This window comes from Melanostigma gelatinosum (genome assembly GCF_949748355.1).
Source record: "Melanostigma gelatinosum genome assembly, chromosome: 3".
Classification (NCBI taxonomy): domain Eukaryota; kingdom Metazoa; phylum Chordata; class Actinopteri; order Perciformes; family Zoarcidae; genus Melanostigma; species Melanostigma gelatinosum.
The window spans coordinates 13,020,876-13,043,765 of NC_136636.1; the positions used below are offsets into that span (position 1 = coordinate 13,020,876).

Sequence of the window (22,890 nt, forward strand, 5' to 3'; positions counted from 1 at the left end):
AGAAACTGTGGTATCAGTGGGTCTACAATGCAAAAGTCATCCAAACTACATGAGGAAACAGGTTGTATTGATTGTACCTTGTGGTTAGATTGTTTTGTCAACTACATAGACTGAAGTGCACTCAGTAACCGTGACGTCAGACATTGGTTTGTACAGCTGATAATGTGGCTTTGACTGACCAGGTAAACACTATTGGCTCTGTCAGCACTATTGCCATTGTTAGCCCTGTTTGCATTGTTAGCAGCCGCTGGCTCAGCGGACGCCATGTTGAGAGCCTTGGGAGGCAATAGATATGCTCTGAATACCGAAAAAAACAACGTCTAAGTACGTACGTTTTGTAACAAAATGAAGGTAAAATAAGTCAAGTTGACTGTTATTTTTGTTGTTGTTTTTTGTTTGTTTGAGCATCCACCCACCCAGTCTTCCTCCCTACGCTGACTTTGTTTTAATTTACACTACCTGACTGACTTAGAGGCCGCTCTGCTCCCCATTGCCCATGATTACATATATACAAATTATAATGCATTACTTTCCCCTCTCTCTCATTACTTTTACTTTAGCAGCAGTGTTCTGATTCATCTGAAATTTTCTTTTTTCAGACTCTTTTGCAAGACCAGACAGGAGACCACTACAATATTACACCCTGCTGGAAATAAAGGCATCAATGTGTTCCTCTAAACCTTGCTGGACATAAGACATATACTTGTTGCTGTTTGTTTTACCTTGATGTGACTGCTAAAGCTCAGAACACCAATATTTCTAATTTATAACTGTAAGCATTGATATAATGAGTCAAAGAGACCATAGTTACTCAGAGAGCTAGTCAATCTGTGTGGTGCAGTATTTGACCTCGAGGTAGCGTGCAGGTTAAATGATAGCGGCCTGAAAATCTCCACAGGTCATGGTGATCCTCGATTGAGATTACAGTCTCTCAAGAAGTATTTTATGGTCTACAGCAGAGGTCTTCAACAGGGGGTTCGCGGAGGTACTGCAGGGGGTCCCCGGAATTTTTGGTTGATTAGAAAAAAAAAAAGAAGAAAAAAAATTCTCTAAACATGAATCTGTCCATTATTTTAATAGTTCAGTATTGTATGACATTGTGTGCATGATTATCATGCAATTGACAGACAATGTTGATATTGACATTGGTATCAGTTGACAAGGTATGTTTATAAATGGCAGTGGCACAGCCTCCCTACTCACTGTACCTGTTTACAATGAAACATGAAGATATGAACCTGTGTATTATTTGAATAGCTGAGTACTGAATGCACAATAAATAGGTATGTTTATACATGGCACGAGGCCCATTTAATATAAAACACAATTTTATACAATATATATAGTCGGGGGTCCCTGATCCATCTCTCTATCAGTTTGGGGGTCCTTGGCCTGAATGTTGAAGACCCCTGGTCTACAGTATTAAAGGCTCCACTAACATCAAGCAGCACCAATTAGGATGCAAACATCGCTCTCCTGTCTTAAAGTAACACACTTGCACCCTCTTTGACTTCCTCACTCACAGTCCCACGAAACATGGTGTGGAGAAATGTTTGTATATCTCTTGCCTCGAGGATTTCACATGCAAACAAGAATAAACTGATGCTTGGCACAAAGTCATGTAAATTGTTGGGGACACTATATTTGCTGATGAACAAGTTACAGTGGGTCTTCATCGTAGGAGATGTCACTTTACCTTCCTGACGCACGGCAGGAGTTATTATTTGCACAGACACGAAAGGGTCCATGTCAGGTAAACCTAAAGATATAGGTCGCATTTGAAGAAACAACATCTCGTGAGTCTCGCCACTCCATGCAGGAAAATTTAAATAAATTACACTTTACACTGGGTACGCACACACTAAACAATCCCATGTCCCACTGTATACAATGTGATGCTATGACCCCTACATTTCCATTACCCTCGCTGCCTCTCCATTCCCCGTCCTTCTCACGCTCCCGTCCTTCTCACGCTCCTTGCTCGCTCGTTGTTGCTCGCTCTCTGACCTGTGAGATTGCAGGTCAGGTTAAGCCCTTTCCACAGCCACTTACTTATGTCTCACTGGGTTGATGGCGCCTCCACCTTAAATGAGCTGATTAACACCTTGGTAACCTCTTTTATCACACTCTCTGCTCATGTCCTGATTGGTTTTACTGATTGTTCTCAGCAAAGAGAGTGACTGTCCTGCTGATAAATAGCATCTGTCCAGCCTTATCTATATTATCATGCTGAGTTTTGAATGACTTGGAATGACTCATTCCAACATGTGGAACCTGTTTTTAATGACCATAAATCCAGTAACACAGGAACCTATATTGGCCTGCAGAGACCTGAGTTCAAACTGCCGTGTTGGGAAGCTTCAGCAAAGACATGTAACTCTCACCAGCTCCTGGAGTGCTGTTATGAGACAGAGGACAATTTCATCTAGGAGGATATTATGTTTACAATGATGCATCATTATGATAAAGAATGTATTTATTCAAATCATGCATCAACCTGTTATTGTGCCACCAAAGTTTCATATGTGGGGATTGATAAAAACTGAGAAAATCTTCTGAAGACCGTGAGATGCAGTTGAAAGCTCTGGAAAGTTTTTTTTTCACAAGAACAACAACAAAAATTATAAAAATGATAATAAATCAAAACAATACTGCAGTCTCTAAAGCGTGTTTTGAATTTCTTGTACTGTCATATATATATATATATATATATATATATATATATATATATATATATATAAATGCTTCCTAAATACCATATGTATACACACACGGATCAATATTTCAAGTACATACAGGGACGTGTACATTTGAATTTAACTTTTTTCCACTGATGTATATCACATGTAACTTTTAGAGACTGTTCTGTCTGTCTCCTATTTGATCAGATATCTTCACATTAAAAAGAGTTTTGCCTCTTGTGGTGCCTACGTGTGGTCGATTATCGTTCTGTTACAGCGTTTGACTTCTTTCTTTCTCCTGCTCTGGCTTATTGACCGGGTTGAGTCAGCTGACGTTAGTGTTAACAAAAGCAGCCATGTCCCAACTGAGCCTTAACCCGGTAACCCACTGGTCTTCAGATCTTCCAGTCTGTTGTTGCCAGAAAGCCTTTCTACAAATCAAATCTCTACAGCTTAGACACCTGCGGGTCAGACACGAGATATCAGAGTCAAGAACATGGAAAGAGATGTAACAGATGACTTTGACAATAACCAATTATGAAGTCATATCCATCAGATGTAATTCTGTATTGTACAAATCGAATGAAAAGATCAAACGATTTCTTCCTGTAAACATGAGCTCGAATTAAACACAGAAGAGGATGATATATTATCGACAAGAACATGATATCACATATCACGAGGAAACAGAGTCAGAGACATTCTTGCTTCACAGCTGATATATTCATCGGCTTAGTTAATATTTCATAGGGCTCTAAAAACCTCATTCTCTCGAAATTGTCCTCCCTTCTTGGCAATAATAATTTAAATGCAGGGAGCCTCTCAGTGTGCCACCCATGTGTCAGAGCTCACATGTAAATTATATGAGTATGTGTGCATATATGTATGCATATGGCACTCACACACATGCCATAAAGGCACACAAAGAAGCACAGCAGGCATAGGCAGTGGAGATACTGTAATAGCACATGTGCGTCAATCCAAACAATTATTTGCCTCGATACATGATTTGCCAATTTTGTAAAATGTAGAAACCACACTGCTTCCTGCTTTCTGGCAAGCAATAGTTATTTTCTTTCTTCAAATGCAAATGTGACCAGTGGCTTGGCATCTGCCTGAGGGCTCAGTCGGCTGACAGTATGCATTCTGGGGAGTGATCTATTGATCCATATTCAATATCTGCTGCACTCTCCTGCTCAGTAAAGTTGGGAGACGAATAAATAAGAAGCAGGACTGACAGTGCAAGCTCTTGTGCCTTAGAGGAGGGTTGCCTAAATTGGGGCCTGAGACTAAATGCCCCCAGACCATTATGTCATAATAAAACGTGAGCAAAATACTATATTTCAGGACAACTGTGTTTATAATGTCAGGGGTGTGTGTTTATGATAAGTGTGGTCCAACAGAAAAAAACACCTGACAAAATATTTCAGAGGAACCCCTGCTGTATAACAGGCATTAGCGCTCCAAAACATAAAAAAACAATGTCCAAATTGAGAATGAATTACTTAATAAATGCTACTGATGTAAATTCAGAGAGAGAGAAAATAAGAGAAGAAGAACAGGAGGAGGAAGAGGAGGAGAGGGGGTTGTCAGCAGCGATACGTCGTTCATCTCTAACGAGGTCTGAAAGCTAAACACAGACAACAACCCTGAGAACACCACTCTTCTCCTTTCACCTTCTCCTTTTCACTTCAACATCCCTCGTGATGAGTGTCAGTCTCACATCTGTAGCCTACGATTTGTACCCACACTTCAGTCTCTTAACACCTGCTGTTCAGCCAAACACAGCTCCACAAGAAGCTCCGCATCGCATTCATACTTAAAAATCTTTATTTGGCCAAGCAGATGCAGTTCCACATAGACTAGTGTGTGGTCTGTTGTCTGGATCATGGCCCTCATAAAGGATGGATCAGGCAATCCCAAAATACATTTTAGGAAAAAAAATGATCCATGTATTACAGTAATTGACAGGTGTAATGTCAAACACTGACACTATGTATGATTATTATAATAGCTGTGGTGTAAATAAATCTTTATTTCAAAAACCGAAAAGGTTTGATTCAACTATTAAGCAAATGTAGTCATTTTGATTTGTGAAAAGGTCACACGCAGGATCGGAGGGTGAATCACAGTGTGTGTGTGCGTGTGAGTGTGTGTGCGCGCGCGTATGTGTGTGTGTTACGGAGAGAGGGCGGGGGAGCAGTAGTAGGCAGATACTGAGAGGAGAGACGCAGGACGGAAAATACAACAAGTGAGTGAACTGTTGCTCTGCAAATTAAGTCGCTCTGCAGCGGGATTTGTGAAGGGTGAAAGTCTGTAAAAGTAACTCGTCAGAATGTGTGACTTTGAATTGTAGCCAATCATTAATACTCTTTTTTATTTATTTTTTTCATTCTCTCCGTGTCTGCTCAGATTGCCTGTGAGCGCTGCTTGCGAGTGTTTTGGACGGTGCGCTCCGGCCACCATGCAGGAGTCCTGGATGAGATGCTGCAAGTTTCAATATTAGTGTGAGTTTGAGTTTGTAGCGCAGCGCAACTTCACCCGATGCGACAGTGAAAGCGCTCAGTCTCGGGAGGATTTCGTTCCGGTGTCCTGGGCCAGTTTTCCTGCGGCGTTTCCATCTGAACCCGCACCATGAAAAAACACTGAGAACCGCGTAGAAAAGAAAGAACTGGTAAGCTGATTTGAGTTTTATAAAAGTTTGCTGGTGATATCCTTATTTCCCCTTGCTCTGATTAAATTGATTGCCATATATACAATTAAATATACTATTTTTATTAAAAGGGAAATATAGCCTATATTTGAATATTTTTTCTGTTCAAGTCAAGTTTGTAGACCATAATATACAGTATGTAGGCCTGTAATTATAACAACAGTCGACCCCAGGTCGTTTGATTATGATATAACTGAGGTTTATCTTTTCTTTCTTTTTTATCAGTATGACAAATATGTTTAAATAAAATAAATTAAACCAAAATTCCTCTGTATCCTGTATTACATTTTTCATTTTATTTATATTGCTGAATATCAATTTATATATTTATTAATTACAAAATGAATTTGTTACATTTTTCTTACATTTTCAGTTTTTCTGTATGTGTTACAGCAAATAGGTTTTGTTTTGTTAGTGTTTGTATAATTATATGAGTCTGTGTGTGTGTGTGTGTGTGTGTGTTCTTTCCCTTCTAGATTCAGTGGTTTCCACATTCAATGCAATTTTGCCTGCCCCTTTTCTCAGCATTTGCCTTTTTATGACCTGTAACAAATTTGTAGCTACTTTGAATGGAGGAGTAGACTGCTGAGATAAATCTAATGCAGGCTCCTACAACAAAAAACAGAGCAGAGATTTAGCAGTTTACTCGTTCTTCTCTTCTCATTCCTCGACAGAAAAGTAAAGCGCCCTTCCCCATATGTGGTGGGTGAGATGAGCTCCAGTGGGAATACTGTAGACCCCTCCTGACAGCCCTCTGCCTGATCAACTGAAAGCTTCTCATCAGAGCCTCCACGAGAGCTGGATAAAACAAAGGTTGCCTAAAATCAACATCTCAACGGTGATGCTCATTTTTGAAAAAATATTTAAATATATTTTCATGTTTGTCTCGCAAAATAATATATTATCTTTAGATAGGTTGACAGCCCTCTGACATTGTGAACCAGAAGAAACTGAAACAAAACAAATGTTCTGAATACCAAGAAATGGAAAAACCTATTTGTCATTCTCCTAGAAGAGTCCCCCGTATCTCTGCCCCGCACAATCACACATTTCTCTCCTCCATCTTCTCAACCCAGTAGTTACTCTTCAGCCTTCAGCCTGGCCGGCACAACCATTCCAGCGAAGGGGGAGGAGGACTTCCTCACGCTGGCCGCCTCCCGACTCAGCCGCAAGAAACGTGTCATCGGGGCTGGAGTCGGCGTGGCCATGGTCTTGATCCTGCTGGTGGCCATTCCCCTATTGGTCCACACCACCAAGGGGGGAGGGTCCGGAGGAGGGGCCACGCACTTCGAGATGCTTGGGAGCTGCAAGATGGTGTGTGACACTTTCACCCCCCCACAGGGAGAGCTGACAGCCGTCTCCCCTCAGCCCCCAGACTTCTCAAACCGCAGGGGTAAACAGGGGTTCAGAGGGACCCCTGGACTTCCTGGTCCTCCAGGTCCTAAAGGGCCCCCCGGAGAGCCCGGCAAGCCCGGCCCACCTGGTCCACCTGGGCCTGGACCCGGAGGCTACGGCCCATCCTTCTACAGTCCCAAAATCGCCTTCTACGCAGGCCTCCGGAAACAACACGAAGGGAGTGAAATACTCAAGTTTGATGATGTTGTGACCAACGTAGGGAACTACTACGAACCGAGCACCGGCAAGTTCACTTGCCCTCTGCCTGGCATCTACTACTTCACCTACCACGTCCTGATGAGAGGAGGTGACGGGACGAGCATGTGGGCTGACCTGAAGAAGAACGGACAGGTGAGTGTGTCTGTGAGTCCTTTGTGTGTATGAAGTGTCCCTCTGATACTGTCATCTGAAACTTTCACCTTTTGAGACAAACTCTCAGTCTGCAGGTGTTAACCAAACAAAAAGTGGGAAAACCCTTTTCTAGAAACATGCACAGAGTGATTGCGTATCACCCTGTGCCATGGGCACAATAACAGCAACTCTTTTAAAATGCAGGGACGACACATATAATATATATATTATAGTTCAGTCTTCTGAACTGATACTTCCAAAACAGTTATAAAACACAAAAGTCACAAAAAATAAAAGTGTTTTCTAATCTTTCTTTATTTGAACATGGACAATGCACAAAGAACATTAACCTTTTAAAAAGATTAATTTGAATCAACACAGATTTTGACCTCTGTATTCAACCCATCCTCAGCATTAGGAGTAGTGGGCTTCTGTAAAGCAACTTGGGCTTCAGTGTCTTGTGCCAGAACTCTTGGAAAGGAGGAGCCGGGGATTGAACCTCCCCCGATGAAATAGTTTGACTACCAATCTTTTTTTACCATGTTGAAAAAAAAGTACTTTTCAACATCTGAGCATTGAGAGCATCATTTGTATGTTTCAGATAAAGAACATTTTAAAGCAAAAGTTTCCACAAAACATCTAAAAAATAATCAAAATTCTGTTTTAATTGAGTAGAATTCAAATTAAATGACTCGCGCTGTATGTTAACTCGTGTGTGGAGAGGATCTATCAACCCTCTATTCATACAATTTAATCAGAAAACATTAAAAAACTTTTAGTTTTTTTCAAAGTTGTTCATTTACTTTGGAGGACAAAGAAGAGGAAACAAATGCAGGATGAAAGTAGAAAGAGAGACTAAGAACAACTTACCATGGAAAATTAAAACTGTAATCAATTGCACAACTTGCACACAAAGGCAGAGAGAGAGAGAGAGAGAGAGAGAGAGAGAGAGAGAGAGAGAGAGAGAGAGAGAGAGAGAGAGAGAGAGAGAGAGAGAGAGAGAGAGAGAGAGAGAGAGAGAGAGAGAGAGAGAGTGACAGCCAAGCGATCAAGAGGATAACAATCCTCCAGTGGAACAAAGCTAAAATGCAACAGCTGGCTCCTGTCCTCTGAGGAACTCTGGCTTTAACACGAATAAATAAACAAGTACAAATGCCTGGCACAAAGCCTTGAATGCTTCCATCTGGAGATCCGTGACAAGCTTGAAGTGCTAAGCCCTCACTCTGTTGAGGAGCCCTGATTCTGACATGTGTGCTGCAGAACAGAAGAGTGACGTCCTGGGGATTACCAGAGAAGAAAGAACATGCTTTGCATTGTTACAAGTCAGACGGCTGAGTGTTCAACAGTCTTTTCTCACATAATTTACACGGTACATGAACGGACAGCAATTTGCTTCTGAGCAGACCGTCAACCCGCTGGGCTGCTGTTCACTGATTCTTCTTTTACGTCTTAGAAGATTTTAGATACAGTGAGTGGGCCAGTAAGAATGCAAGTGTTTTTTTTAAAAGTCCACAGTTTGGACACTCACTGGGCATTGCAGTTTGTTGGAGAAAGTATTTTCCATTAGAGCACTGGTCCTTGTTGTGTGAAAAAACATTTTTAGGTTTTCTTCAGTTTTTGACCCTGGTGTTGGTGTAAGCTGCAGCCAGACACATGCCATCGTCTGCCGGTTCTTATCACCTGCCATTGATGAGCTTCCAGAGTCCAAGGTGATATCTTCTGTTTCTTTCTGCCCAACAGTCCGGCATCCAAAGATATTAAATTCACAATGATGCAAAACAGCAAATCCTTACTGTACATTTGAAAAGCTGGAAAAAGAGAATGTGAAAACTAAATGAAACAACTAATCAATTTGTTACATGTGGAACACTTCCAGCAAGGCTGCACAATCCACTGCATCTCTGCATCAAATCACACAGATGTGCCAGCTTTTAAAATCTAAATTAAAGTGCAATAGTTCTTGAGAAAACTGGAAAAATGTTCACAATTTTTTACTTTGCAATGATATACATTTCTTTTCAAATGAATTGGCTGTTCCTTGACCCGTGGGCTTACCACATTCAACTGGAAATTTTATATTCTTGAAATATTCTGCAAAATAACGCACTGTAGGAGCAAACAGCTACGGTTAGATAATAAAATGTCAGGTTCAAAATGAGATATTCTACTCCTTTGGTTTTATAGACTTCCCAAATACACAAATCATTGTATTATAGATCCTTTTTGTGCCCGATCAAGTCCATAAAAACAGTTATTCCCAATGTCGTCGATTTGACAGGATGTGCACAAAGTGAAGAGGACAGACAGTTAAATGCCAGATATAATTGGAGGACTTGGTTTGTTGCGTGCCTTCACAGACATTGTCATTCCTGTCTTCACTTGCTGATAAATCTTTCATAGCCTTTAGATGAGATCTTCTCCCCTCCACCTGTGCCCCTCCTTTTACACACACACACACACACACACACACACACACACACACACACACACACACACACACACACAGACTTTTACCGTCCACACTGGCTATTGACTCCTTCCGCATTAATTATCTTTTCCATCAACTAAATTATTTAACCCAATTCAGTGCTGATCTTGCCCTCACAGTTTTATTGCACCTGATGTTTTTTCAGTGAATAGACAAGTGCTCCTCTGAACCAGCTAGGTCAATGAGGAAAACCTTGAGAATAACACGGAAAAAGTTTGTCAATTTTCGAGATGCGAACATTTTCAACAATTACCCAACTGCAAAAGTAATTAATTACCGGTACATCACTCTTTCAATTATAATTTCATTAATCTGCAAACGCCTCCACACCTACATCTCATATTCTGTATTGACACATGTAGAAACAGAAAATCTGATATTTTTGTATTTTGTTTTAGATGTTTGTATTCACCATCAACAGCTTAACGTTAGCCACACGACTCGTTAATTTAAATACTGAAACACGCTTTTTGCGTTACTGCCAAACACAGCGAAATAACACATTATATCTTGTTTGTTTTTTGTGCAAAAACCAAAGTGTAAAGATGAGCATTTACCTTTAACACAGGAATTACAGAAGCTAGGCTAAGCTATCATGTTGCTAGCTCCAGTTAGGCCTTCATATTTACCAGACAGAAATAACAGCAACATTGAAAAGGAAATAAGCACATTTCCCAAAATATCAAACTATTCCTTTAAAACTCGGTATGGCAGTCGACAGTGTGTTTCGCAGCATGGGTGTGTAAGTGTAGGTGCATGTGTATGTGTGTATGTATAACAATTGTCAGACTGAGATGCTTTGTGTTAATCAATGTCTTGTCAAAGGGAGCTGAGAATAAGACACATCCCGAGGAGAGATCACTGCAGGGACAGGCAGGAGACAAGTGGGCTGACAGAGAGATGGATGGATATTCACAGGAGAGTGGACATAGGAGGATGAGAGAATAGGCAACATGAGAGTGTCCTATGTGCTCTGGTGAAGGGAGGAGCTGAGGAGATGGCATAAGACTGACATATATTAAACAAATCAGAGTCACGTTGCCAGCTGTTGGCGAAAGAAATGTGTAGCTGTTGTGCAAGTTTGCACCAAGTTTGCAGAGATGAATCACACAATGCAAGGAATCTTCGTCACTCATCGTGTCCCATAACTCATCAAAAGATTGGTGTTGAAGTCGATGACCTTTTCAATGGATATATAATTCACCACCAATATGTACTTTGCCCTTTACAGCGATGAGCATGGATAGGGAGTATGAATATTTATAGCTGGTCCAATATGGGAGAAACTGGGCTGGTCAGTCGCTCGGTCTGTGGTGCACACACACACACACACACACACACACACACACACACACACACACACACACACACACACACACACACACACACACACACACACACAGTAGCATTTCATCATCTCGTCTGCTGTTGACCTCATTATGTGGCAGTGGGATTAGGTTGGATCTGACTTGGAAGAGGGGACTGGTGGACAAAGCAGTGCCTTGTTAAAGCGCAACACAGTGGCTCAGCCTTAAAAATGTGAGGCGTAAATGTAAGAAGGAAAGATGAATTAAAAGTGGAGAGTAAAGCTTTGCAGTCAAGGTTTGGATTTAGCAGACTACTAGCAGGCTACTTTTAAGATGGCTACCAGCAGCACAGACAATCCAGAAACCGATAATGTTATGTGTGTAGAGTACATAATCACGTAGGCTCCGAAAGCTAATTACATTTTTTTAACATATCACTTAAAAGTTGTGGAGATGACAAGCTTGGGCTCAATTAGAGGAAATGAGCGGCTCGCCAGTATGTAGGTGTGATGTGGCTTCTGTGGGAGGTAGAAGTGTCAGACAAGGTGTCAACATGGGCCTCATGTGACACTTCATTGGACTTATTTTTTTTTTGTTGCCATTTTTTTGTGTGTGGTGTGGCGGAGAGAGTAATTATTAATTAAGACAAATTTTCTGTGCGGTACATTGCTTTAATATTAGACACAATTATGATGGGGAACATTTTGTGTTCAAGGATAATAGTCCACCCCTTTACTCAGCATTTCTTTAAGAGAAAACAGAATGGGTCCTCTCATGTGCCCTGCAGTTTGCCCTTGTTTTCTCTTCTTGTCTTTTCCTCTAAAAACCACACATTTATGCGCATGTTCATGCACACAGCTATTATTTGGCGACATGTTTCTGTTATAATGGCTGAGGCCATTATATTCTGCCGACGAAAACGACTTGGCTGGTTGTTACTGTGTTTTGTCGCGTCTTTGTTGTGCTTTCCCTTTTGCCTCCCCATTATACCATTATTTTCTCCTCATCAGGGAAGCAGGATTTTGTTTCTTTCATCGACAGCAGTGTTTGATAGTAGCAGAGCTGACATAAATAAAGGCAAAATGCATATTGGATAACCATTTTTAAGTATATCAGAATAAGAGGGATATTAACTTCTGCCCTGTGAACAGGTTTTAAATGACCTTCTGTTTGTGTCCCTGTGCACCTTTTTTAAAACACACAGAGTTGATAAGAGACAGTAAACAATATATCATAAAGGAATACTAAAATGTAACTCCAGGGCTGAGGCTTTGCGTCTAGCTGGTGCTCTGCAGGTAGACCATCCACAGAACCCATTCATATCCAATTAAGGCATCTCCTCTACCCTCAAAGGTTTCAGTCTAGAGCCAATTAGAGACTTTTTAATCAACATCTTGACACCTTGGGTCTTGAGTGTCATGGCAAAATATTAACATTTAGTTTGCCAATTAGTGTGAGTCTGCAGTGCAGCGCGTCGGGTTACACGTCGACCTGCATAATAGAAACAGGGTACCTCAGGCTGGTACACATGGGCGGAGGATGAGCGAACACAGCGGCTTTAACAAAAAGGGCCATTTCAATTGTCCTTCTTCTGTCTCCCAGTTCACCCTTAGAGGTCCCTCAGGTAAGTTTAAGAGACCCCGTCTCAATCGCCTCGCTCCGCTCTGAGAGGTCTGTACATCACAGTGAATGAATCCTGTCAGTTTTATTACCAGAGGATCAAGGCACCACTGTGAAACAAAACAAAAATGAAAAAAATAACACACTACATGGAGCCCCCCCCCCCCGCTCCGAAGCAGGCATACTTGATCAGTTTGTTATCCAACAGGCTCCCTCCCCATCACTCAAAGCCCCCCTATACATTGACTCAGTGAATCCTCTGCTTAGACTGTTAAAAGTGCATGCAGCCTGCCACCCATCTGTGTGTCCTTATCCAAATGTCTACTTTCACTTACTCTTTTTCACGACGCATCCTTCTTTTCTCCTTACCACACGCCCTCCTTCCATCAAGAGACAAAGCTGAGACATAAACATTATGCACATAAACTTTGATATTGGGTCAACACACGTAAAAATGTTGAAAATCTTTGGCTGCATAAATTTGAAATACAGTATGTCAGCCCTTAAATATGTCACATAAATCAGAAGATCACATCTGAAAATGTAGATTTTATTGAGCATTTAGTAGTGTCTGTGAATTATTTCTACGCTGTCAATTTCCTCTCTCTCGCTCTCTCTTCCTCTCTCTTCCTCTCTCTCGCTCTCTCTTCCTCTCTCTCGCTCTCTCTTCCTCTCTCTTCCTCTATATCGCTCTCTCTTCCTCTCTCTTCCTCTCTCTTCCTCTCTCTTCCTCTCTCTCGCTCTCTCTTCCTCTCTCTTGCTCTCTCTTCCACCTTTCTCAGTGTCGCTCTCTCCCCATTTAATGTTGCCCCCTAATGAAAAGTGGAGGCAGCGTAATCTTCTCCATTGTCCCGCGGGTCTCCCTTCTCCCCAACAGCAGCAGATCAAGTCAGAACAGCGTTGAGCCAACAGACAGAAATTCACTCCCTTGTCGCTATCAATCTCCGCCACTGTTGACAATAATCCTGATTTGCCTTGTTTCCAATGCCCCGGTGCCTCCTGTGCACTTTAAGAAAACAGGGTTTCACTGTGATTGTAGCTGACAGCCGAAACTGCAGATACATCTGTGCTGGTTTTAGTGTCACAAAGCTCTGCAATGTCAACAGCTCGGGCTCGGTTCAAGAAAATATATTCCACAGTGGTGGAGGAAGTATTTCGATATTTAAAGAAAATACAACAATGTAACAACAGCAGTTCACTTTAGTCTTCAATCCAAATCTAAAAAGCACAGATCTCAGTCGTGTACACTTAGAAATAACAAGTATGACCTTAAAGTAAGCACCTTTAAAATAATGGTTAAATTGACCTCGTTTTTTTTCAAGGCAATTGGTTTCCTCATATTTAAAAAAATGTGAGATCAGTTTGTCAGATTTGACACTGTGTCTACAGTGTTTTGTATCACAGTTAAAGTTTGCACAGACAAATGGCCCCTGTGAATGATATATTACTATTAATCATTAGAGTCTCAATACTGATGCATGAATGCATAAAAAACATTTTACTTTTGTAGCTGGTTGAGCTAGTTTTACATGATTTACTACAGGTAGTTTAATCTTTATCAGTGAAATAACTGAAAAATGCTTGTAACTGTGTCTGTCAGATAAATGTACTGGAGTATAAAATCAAAAAACTCATGCACAGTGTGTAACTAAATGTTTTACTGCAGCTATATATATATATTTTGTAAATTGTTGATACAAACAACATTATTTTGTTTAGCTGAATACAACTCAGATGACTGATTCATGATTCATTGTGGCAATGATATCTCTTCAAAATATGTGGATACAAAGTGTAAACTGGGTGACTATATGGAGGAGAATGCAACCATGAATTAATCATGAACATAACACATTAAATGTCAGCATCTCGAGTCTAAGTTAACCTACGTGTCTCATAAGGAAGTCAACCATATGAAGTCATAAATAACATTGTGGCCTTTTGGCAGGCAAATATAATTAGCTGATGTTGATGTTTAAAAGGCATTTCAGTGAGGTGGTGTGAATATCACTGCTGCAAATTATATATGACTCTTAAACATGGGTGATACAGGTAGAACCCAGCAGTCCTTTTAATGTGCAGCATGTAGTTTAATCACGATAGGATAGTGATGGATTGTAATAATGCTGTCCATGCACTATACAGAGCTGATACCAGTTTTAATTGTAATCTTATACTGTATTCCTAGGAAGTTACAGCAGCCTGGCAGCCTCTAACTGCTGAAAATACCGTCAGGGGAATCCTGCCGCTCAACCGTGTAGACAGATGTTGAACGTACAAGATGTCAGATTCTCTTTACTGTTATATTTCTCCTAAACCCTATTAGGTCTCCTCAGGGGAGGTAGTCCCTTCAGAGAAAAACAGTCCAACAGGATAAAATAACAAAATGTCTCATATACTGCGTGGTTTTTCTCAGGTGTTCACTTGAGATTCATAAAAAACAAAAAGAGCTGCTCTTATCAAAAGAGAGAGAGAGAGAGAGAGAGAGAGAGAGAGAGAGAGAGAGAGAGAGAGGTGGATGTAGTGTGTGTGTGTGTGTGTGTGTGTGTGTGTGTTATCCTGACCTCCTGCTCGTGTTTCATGGGCCCATTTGACCACTGTAGGCTATCCTGTGCCCCCATTTATTGTGATTGTATGGAGTTATTGAGGAGTCAGACCTATTAGGCAGGGAGCTGCCATGGCTATCCGACGACTAACTACTGTAGCCTGCCGCCATGTATAGCCCGCCCTGACACATCTGGAGGTAGAGAGGGGTAAGGGATATACTGCGAGGGGAGGAGGGGAGGGGAAGAAGGCATGGGGGGCGGGGGGAGGGGATCCTCAGGAGACCTGCCACAGCAGCACGCCGTTAATCAATCCGATTTAGACCGGACAGGGACACACTTAGTCGCTGCTCCCGCCAACACTGCCATGGCGGGGGAGACAAAATGTGTGCGTGACCTGCATCTAATTAGAGTATAAGGACACAAAAAGATGGATAGATGGGTCCAGAATGAAGAGATAGCGATGGGGTAGCGAATGGGGGAGAGGAGATGGAAGGGGCGTGAGGTGTAGGGAGAGACAACAATTAATGGCGTGATGTGAGTTGAATTAAAACAACGGAAATGTATCGATTCATTTCTGTCTCGATGAGAGGGATGAAAATGTTCACCTTCGCTACATTGAAGAAATGGATGCATGGAGAAATAAATTGAGTTGAATTGATGAAATGGGTGGAAAAAAACGTATCATTTGATGGATGATGGGGAGAGACTGATAGTCTTATTTGATTTGTGTAAGTGATGACAAGAGAGTCAGGGTAGCTTAATGACTGGTGGAGATGATGGAACAGTCAGAGCCGAAGACAAGGATGGAGTGAGGGCATCATATTTGCATTCATTAATATGTTTGTGGTTGTGTACTTGATTTTCCTCTATTAAATGGATCTGCTTGAATAGTCGGTGGCTTACCCAATGAAATTTTTTTTACTTTAACAGAAACCCCTAAATAATGAAAACAGCTGCCCTATTCGTCATAAAAACAGCTCTTTATCCACGATGAAATGAAGAAAAGACAATTCTTTGAGTTCGAAACATGAAATTACATTTAGCAACTGTGTGGGTTGTTGCAGGTGTATGACTTCATCCAGGCCATAATGAAACCTCTCCTCAATAGCAACATGTAAAGAAGCATTATGATCTTGGAATATGCAGTCAATGCAGTTTCACATTCATGTTAACTGCTTTGTAAACATGTACAGTAATCGTCAGCTGTAACGACTTCCACTCAAATGGCTGCTCGTATCATTACAGACCCAGCATCATGTTTAATCAGACATCCACACACATCAACCTGTCTAGATGTAGATAAAAGAGTGAAGAATGACTCTCCAGACCGTATTACTTTTGAAACATTGTGTCAGGCTCCAGGTTCTGCTGTCTTCACACCAGCTAACGCATCTTTAGCGGGTTGGATTTGACTATCGGCAATTTCTGGAAGGCAGACATTAATGCCAGTTTTATGAAGCTCATAATGACAAGCTCTTGTTGTCGTGTTATAGGGCTGTTGATTACATTGTTTGGTCATTACGAGGCTGTGGTGTGGTCCAACTGTCTTTGTCCTTGTCCATGCATTTTGTCCATGTTTAGCATTATATACAGCATTACATATTTCAGTTTCCTTGTGTTTCTTTGGTGACTTTTGTCAACCTATATTATAATATATATTTGTTAACCTGTTTGACAAATAAGGTGCTAATTCGAATTTAACAACAGCATCATTTTCGGACACAAACAGAATGCTAATGAATGCTGATGTTGTTCCGTATACTGGATGTGTGTGAAATAGGCAACTGTTTGCTATCAAGTTAAGCGCACCAACTTAAAAGGTGAAAATATGCCACCCTTGCAAAGCTGAATACCTGTGACCTTTGTCCTCTTTAGTTCTACAGATCAGGATAGCACTCTTACTGGCGTTGTATTTGATGTCATGTTCCACACCATACACAGTACATATAGTGAGGAGCTGCTGAAGACCAGCGCTAGAAGGACGAAAGATCACCAGAACATCTGCATACATGATGTGATTAACCAGATAATATGGCCATAATATTGTGGCATTGATCAGCTGCAACAAACCAATGTCCGTATATCAGCAGCAGCCAGTATGTGTGTGTCTGCACGTTCATCGTGTTCGCTGTAATTGTTCGACAATTGAACTGGTCCTCCCTGATGCAATCCTTGCAATCCCTCTCAGCCTCTCCTCTGCAACAGGTGGATCAGGTGTGAGAGCAACAATCCTCTGGAAAAATTGATAGCGGCTAAGAAAGGATGTGCTCTCAGATGGGAGGTTTTAGGCCAAAGATCACTGCACATCTCATCTATACCCAGTGGACAGGAAGGCATCTGTACTGATGACATTACACTGAGATCACAGAATGAAACAGGAAATAAAATGGCTCAGGTTACATCCAGATAACGTGAGCAGACTGGTTTAGGGTGAGATACTGTGATAAGATGAAATATATAAACCCAATAAATCATCCGCCTATAACAACAACAAAAAACACTGGATTGTCAGTTTCGATTAGAATTATACGTATTAATCAATCTAGATTAGATCACTGGATGACATAATATAAGTCATATTTCTGCTATGACTTTTCCCTCAACCCAGTAATTAGATGGCTGTGGTGAATATTCCTCCATTGCAGGTGATGATTACCGGTAGTGTTTTGGGTTTTGGGTCTTCAAGAGAGGACCAACGGTTCAAATAAGAGCAGAGAGGCTTGTGGGAGCAGAGGCTTGTAGAGGCGCGTGGATGACACTAAATAAAGTGGTTTCCCCCAATGAAAGATTGGCAACTAATCAGTGAAAAGCGTTCATCTTACATCTTACATACGTCCATTACCACATATACATGAAAGCAATCAGAAGATAGATAGATAGATAGATAGATAGATAGATAGATAGATAGATAGAGAGAGAGAGAGAGAGAGAGAGAGAGAGAGAGAGAGAGAGAGAGAGAGAGAGAGAGAGAGAGAGAGAGAGAGATAGATAGATAGATAGATAGATAGAGAGAGAGATAGAGAGAGAGAGAGAGAGAGAGAGAGAGAGAGAGAGAGAGAGAGAGAGCGAGAGAGATAGATAGATAGATAGAGAGAGAGAGAGAGAGAGAGAGAGAGAGAGAGAGATAGATAGATAGAGAGAGAGAGAGAGAGATAGATAGATAGAGAGAGAGAGAGAGAGAGAGAGAGAGAGAGATAGAGAGATAGAGAGATAGATAGATAGATAGATAGATAGATAGACTTTATTTCAGACTCGGGGTCCATACAGACAGATACATAAAAAGACAGACACAAACAATCAAAGTACATAGGCCTAGCAATGCCTTACAAAGAGACAGCTGTACCAATGTCGTCACATGCAGCTGGGACTGGTAGCGTGTGGTGCTAAACCTTATGTTGGTTAAAAGAAGTATGATCCCATTTACTACTCCATCTCGGTCTCTTTAAAAATATTCTCATGGAGTCATTGTACGCTACTTGAAGTCTCTGTAGACTCTTTTTTTTGTAGTTTGACCACAAGTGTGCAGTGTAGAGTGGAGTACAATATGCTCTGAACAGAGACATCTTCACTCCATCTGTACACAGACCAAACTTGCGTGAGAGACTGTTTGCTTGTGCATACATCATACGACATTAACTGGAAATGTCGTCATGTGTTCTGTTAAAAAATGACCAAGATATTTTACTTCACTACAGACACCAAGATTATTGTCAGACAATTTGAAGTCAGGGAAGTTTAGACATTTGTCCTCTTTAGTTGGACAGATCAGGATAGCACTCTTACTGGCGTTGTATTTGATGTCATGTTCCACACCGTACACAGTACATATAGTGAGGAGCTGCTGAAGACCAGCGCTAGAAGGACTAAAGATCACCAGATCATCTGCATACATGATGTGATTAACCAGAGTATTACCCATCATGCACCAGTAGTACAGGCTTTCAGTTGCTTGGACAGATCATCAATATACAGATTAAACTGAACTTGTCTGACACCATTGCTAACCCTAAATGGGGCTGACACACTTTTACCCCATTTTACTTGCATACGCTGGTGCGCATACCAGTAAGCCAGAATTCTTACTGTGTATGTGGGGACACCTCTTTGGCTCAGTTTAAAAAATAATTTACTATGATTAACACGATCAAAAGCTTTGGAGGCATCAATAAAACACATAAGAAGTGATGAGTTTTGACCTCTGTATTTGTTTACAGTTTCCTTTAAGGAATATATACACAAGTCAGTGCCATGTTTGGCTTTGAAGCCGAACTGGTTATCTGTGGAGGTGATGAAGTCCTGTATTCTGTCCAGCAGAATTCTTTCCAGGACTTTTGACAGGACGCTGGCCAAAGCAATGGGCCTGTAATTCTCTAGGCTACATACTTTACCAGTTTTGTTTTTAATGACTGGCACTCAGAGAACAGACAGCATTGAGTCTGGTAACAAGCCGTGAATCATGAAGCCAGTAAAACAAATAGCGAGGAGAGGAGCTAACCTCGGACGAGCATATTTAAGGTGTTCAGCAGTAATATGGTCTAAACCACTTGCTTTGCCAAAATGTTGTTTTCTTGAATTTATGCATTTGATTGTAGTTCTTATTATTAAGTCAATGAACTTTATTGACATAAATGTTCTGAAGCAATGCTAAAATAAAGAAGAATACATAAAATAGGAAATGCCGCAATAGTGTTTATAAAGTGTGTAGTATGTAGTGGGCATGCTGTGTTATTTTTCCTTGAATAGTCACACCTTTTTTTAGTTGAGTGAAATGGCTCAGTAACAATTTAGTGATGAAGTTGAAAAATGCTGGTCCAAGCATCAGCATCTGAGCAAAAAAGTTCCATATTTTTGTCAGATATCTATAATGAGAGTGGCAGGTGTTCAGTTTGAGCCACTTTTCAGAGCGTTTCATGAAATACATTGTTTAATAAAAATGACATCATCACCCCAAATTTAAAATTCTAAACACTGCTCCACATTCCAACTTTATCCAACCTCTTTCTCTCTCCTAGTCTAGCAGTTTTGTAAAATATGCAGAGGTTCTAACTGGATGCGAAATTGCTCTTCAAAAAGCTCTTAACAGGCATAAAACAATCACATAATGTCAGTGGAGAGTTACCATTTCCCATCAAGCTCAGTATTGTATTATAGTTTTTCACATCACTAAAACGAAAACTCAGGTAGAAGCATCAAGTCTTTTCCTCATGTGGTTTGAAAATACTTCGATTTTAAAGATATTTAAGCACAACATATGCAGTATGACTTACGGGTTAAAATGCCATCTGAGTTGCAGCATCTCCAGGGACCTTTGATACAAAAATCCCTCCCTAATCTCTTCAACAAAGGCTAAAAATGCCAAAGATATATAAATATAGCAGAACATGTTAACTGTAAGAACCTTCAACAAAGATCACAAGACACTTCCTTGACCGTATTTCCTTTTTCTTTCCATCTTTGCATCCTATCAACATCTTTTCTTGGTCCCTGTTTCAGGTGAGGGCCAGTGCAATCGCTCAAGATGCAGATCAGAACTACGACTATGCCTCCAACAGTGTCATCCTGCACCTGGATGTCGGGGACGAAGTGTGCGTACAGCTCGACGGGGGGAAAGTCCACGGCGGAAACACCAACAAATACAGCACCTTCTCTGGCTTCCTCATATACCCTGACTGACAGTATACTCACATTTATATATTCTCTCTCTGTAATCAAGCAAAAAGTTTCCTCTCCTTTCTTCATCGAACACCACCATGCCTCCTTCATGTCATCTGTCATTTCAATACCGTTCAGCACACAAACATGTAATTACACGATCACAGTTGACAAATAGAGAAATTGTGTAAAAATGAATAACGTATTGTATACATTACCAGTTAACATTTACTTCTGACACACACACTAGTGTAATCATTATTCTGTGCCATGTACAATGTGTGTACGCACGACAAAAAAAACATGCATACATTGGCTACACACAAAGGCGAGCTCACACGAATTGAACTTCTCCCATCAGTTGTTACACTGACACAAGATGACCATTTCAGCCACCGGTCTGAAATCGACTGAAATGATCTCTGAATGTAGACTGTAAATCAAAGTGTGTGTACTTGGCTACAGCCTCTCGCCTTCACTGTGAGATGGATTTCCAAATGAGAAAAGTCATGAATATATTGATGGTAGCTGATAATACAGCCAACACCATAAACATAAAGTGTGTTGGATGTTTGTGTTGATGGCCGTGTGCGAGCGTACGTGTGTGTTTACCCTTCTGCTTGTGTTAAAGCATGAAAGCATCACGTTGCTGTTAGTTTCACTTGCACATTCTGCAGCTCCTGCTCAGGGAGGGGGTGTCAAGTTGTTGGTAACAGTCCCTTAACACACACGGTATATCGATACTGAGGTTTAGCTTTGAGATTTTCCCTGAGCCAGAGCTCATCATGTCCCGCTAATGAGCTGAGGCTTCCTCTACAGCCTGTTCAGTCACTCTTACATCTGGCATCCACAGTTTGCTGGACACGCTTGTTTGCTTTCTTGCAGAGAGTTGGATGAGTAAATTGAAACTCTCTGATATCCGTCTGTTCCCTATAACGTTACGGCCAACAGCCGCTTAGCTTATAGCATAAGGGCAGGGCAGGGTCATACCAGAAAAGGAGTTGTACGATGTGTTGTCCGACCACGCTGGAAATTCAAAGTGTTTATATCAATCAACAGAATGGTCACACTGGAAGGCCGAGTGTGTGTGGGTGACGATACGGAGAGGTGACTGTTCGCTCCTGAACTGGTTAGCGTAGATGCTGCAATAGCATCAGATTTATCAAAACTGGAGAGTATTTATTTATTGAAAGAAGAGCAAAGAACGACGGCCTTTCTCGAGTCTCTCGTTTTCGCTCTTCTGCCAACTCGCTTTGAAACAAGTTTGATTGACAGATGGTTGGTCCAATCACCGGCCACGCATTTTTTTGAAAGTGCCTGCCCTTTTTTTTTTTACAGTTTCAAACAATGGCTTCTCAGATGGTTCTGTGTAAAAAAACAGCGGGTCGAATATGTTGTCGTATGGACAGAGCAAGGCCACAGCAGCTGTATCCCCGTTTCCAGTCTTTGTGCTAAGCTAAGCTAACTGGCTGCTGGCTGGAGCTTCATATTTAATGAACAGATAAGACAATGGGATTGATTTTTTTAATCTAACTCTCTGCGTGACAACAAATAAGCGTATCTCACAAAGTGTCAACCTTTTCCTTTCATTTTACTGTGAATATACCCGTGTGAAGATGTTTTTCAAATGCAGGTGACTGTTGTTGTAGGTTTTCTGTGCCTTACGCTATCTTTTTCATTTTTATGCATGAGGTACTTGTTGAATCCAGGCGATACGAACAAGCTGATACAAACAGCAATCTGACGATCATTTAAAAAAATACAGATGCTAACTTAGGACGTTCATCTTTGTATGTAGCTGAATGTAACTCTGCTGTGAATAAAACAAAACAAAATGGAGACCAGGGTTCATTCGGTATGGTGGGAAACATGAGGGAACGAACAACAGAAGCATGTGCGGTTCAAACGTTGCATCCAGAATAAATTATAAATATGTTGATGTAACCAAATTACTATGTTAAACAATTCTATTTTTTTCATGATATAATGCTTAGACGAGTACAATATAATACTCCTTTGAGCACATCTGTTGTGGTTTTAGTGCCATGGAGTTTCATATTGGCCCAACAAGTGACACACATCCAACTTTGCAGCCTGATAGCATGAGTGTACCCCGATGAGATTTGGATGTAAACTT

General features: G+C 41.0%; 1 protein-coding gene across 1 annotated transcript; it reads left to right on the forward strand.

Annotated features, from left to right (window-relative positions):
• Positions 1–6,534: 6,534 nt before the first annotated feature.
• Positions 6,535–20,883, forward strand: c1ql4b (complement component 1, q subcomponent-like 4b). The gene is made up of 2 exons (XM_079265434.1): positions 6,535–7,140; positions 20,595–20,883. The coding sequence occupies exons 1-2, from the start codon at positions 6,601–6,603 to the stop codon at positions 20,772–20,774; spliced, it is 720 nt and encodes a 239-aa protein (XP_079121560.1). The 5' UTR covers positions 6,535–6,600; the 3' UTR covers positions 20,775–20,883.
• Positions 20,884–22,890: the final 2,007 nt, after the last annotated feature.

Bases quoted from the DNA above. Each gene is read 5' to 3' on its own strand.
- c1ql4b (XM_079265434.1), top strand. From the start codon at position 6,601: ATGGTCTTGATCCTGCTGGTGGCCATTCCCCTATTGGTCCACACCACC. The intron at 7,141-20,594 runs GTGAGTGTGTCT...TCCCTGTTTCAG, and splicing joins ACCTGAAGAAGAACGGACAG to GTGAGGGCCAGTGCAATCGC.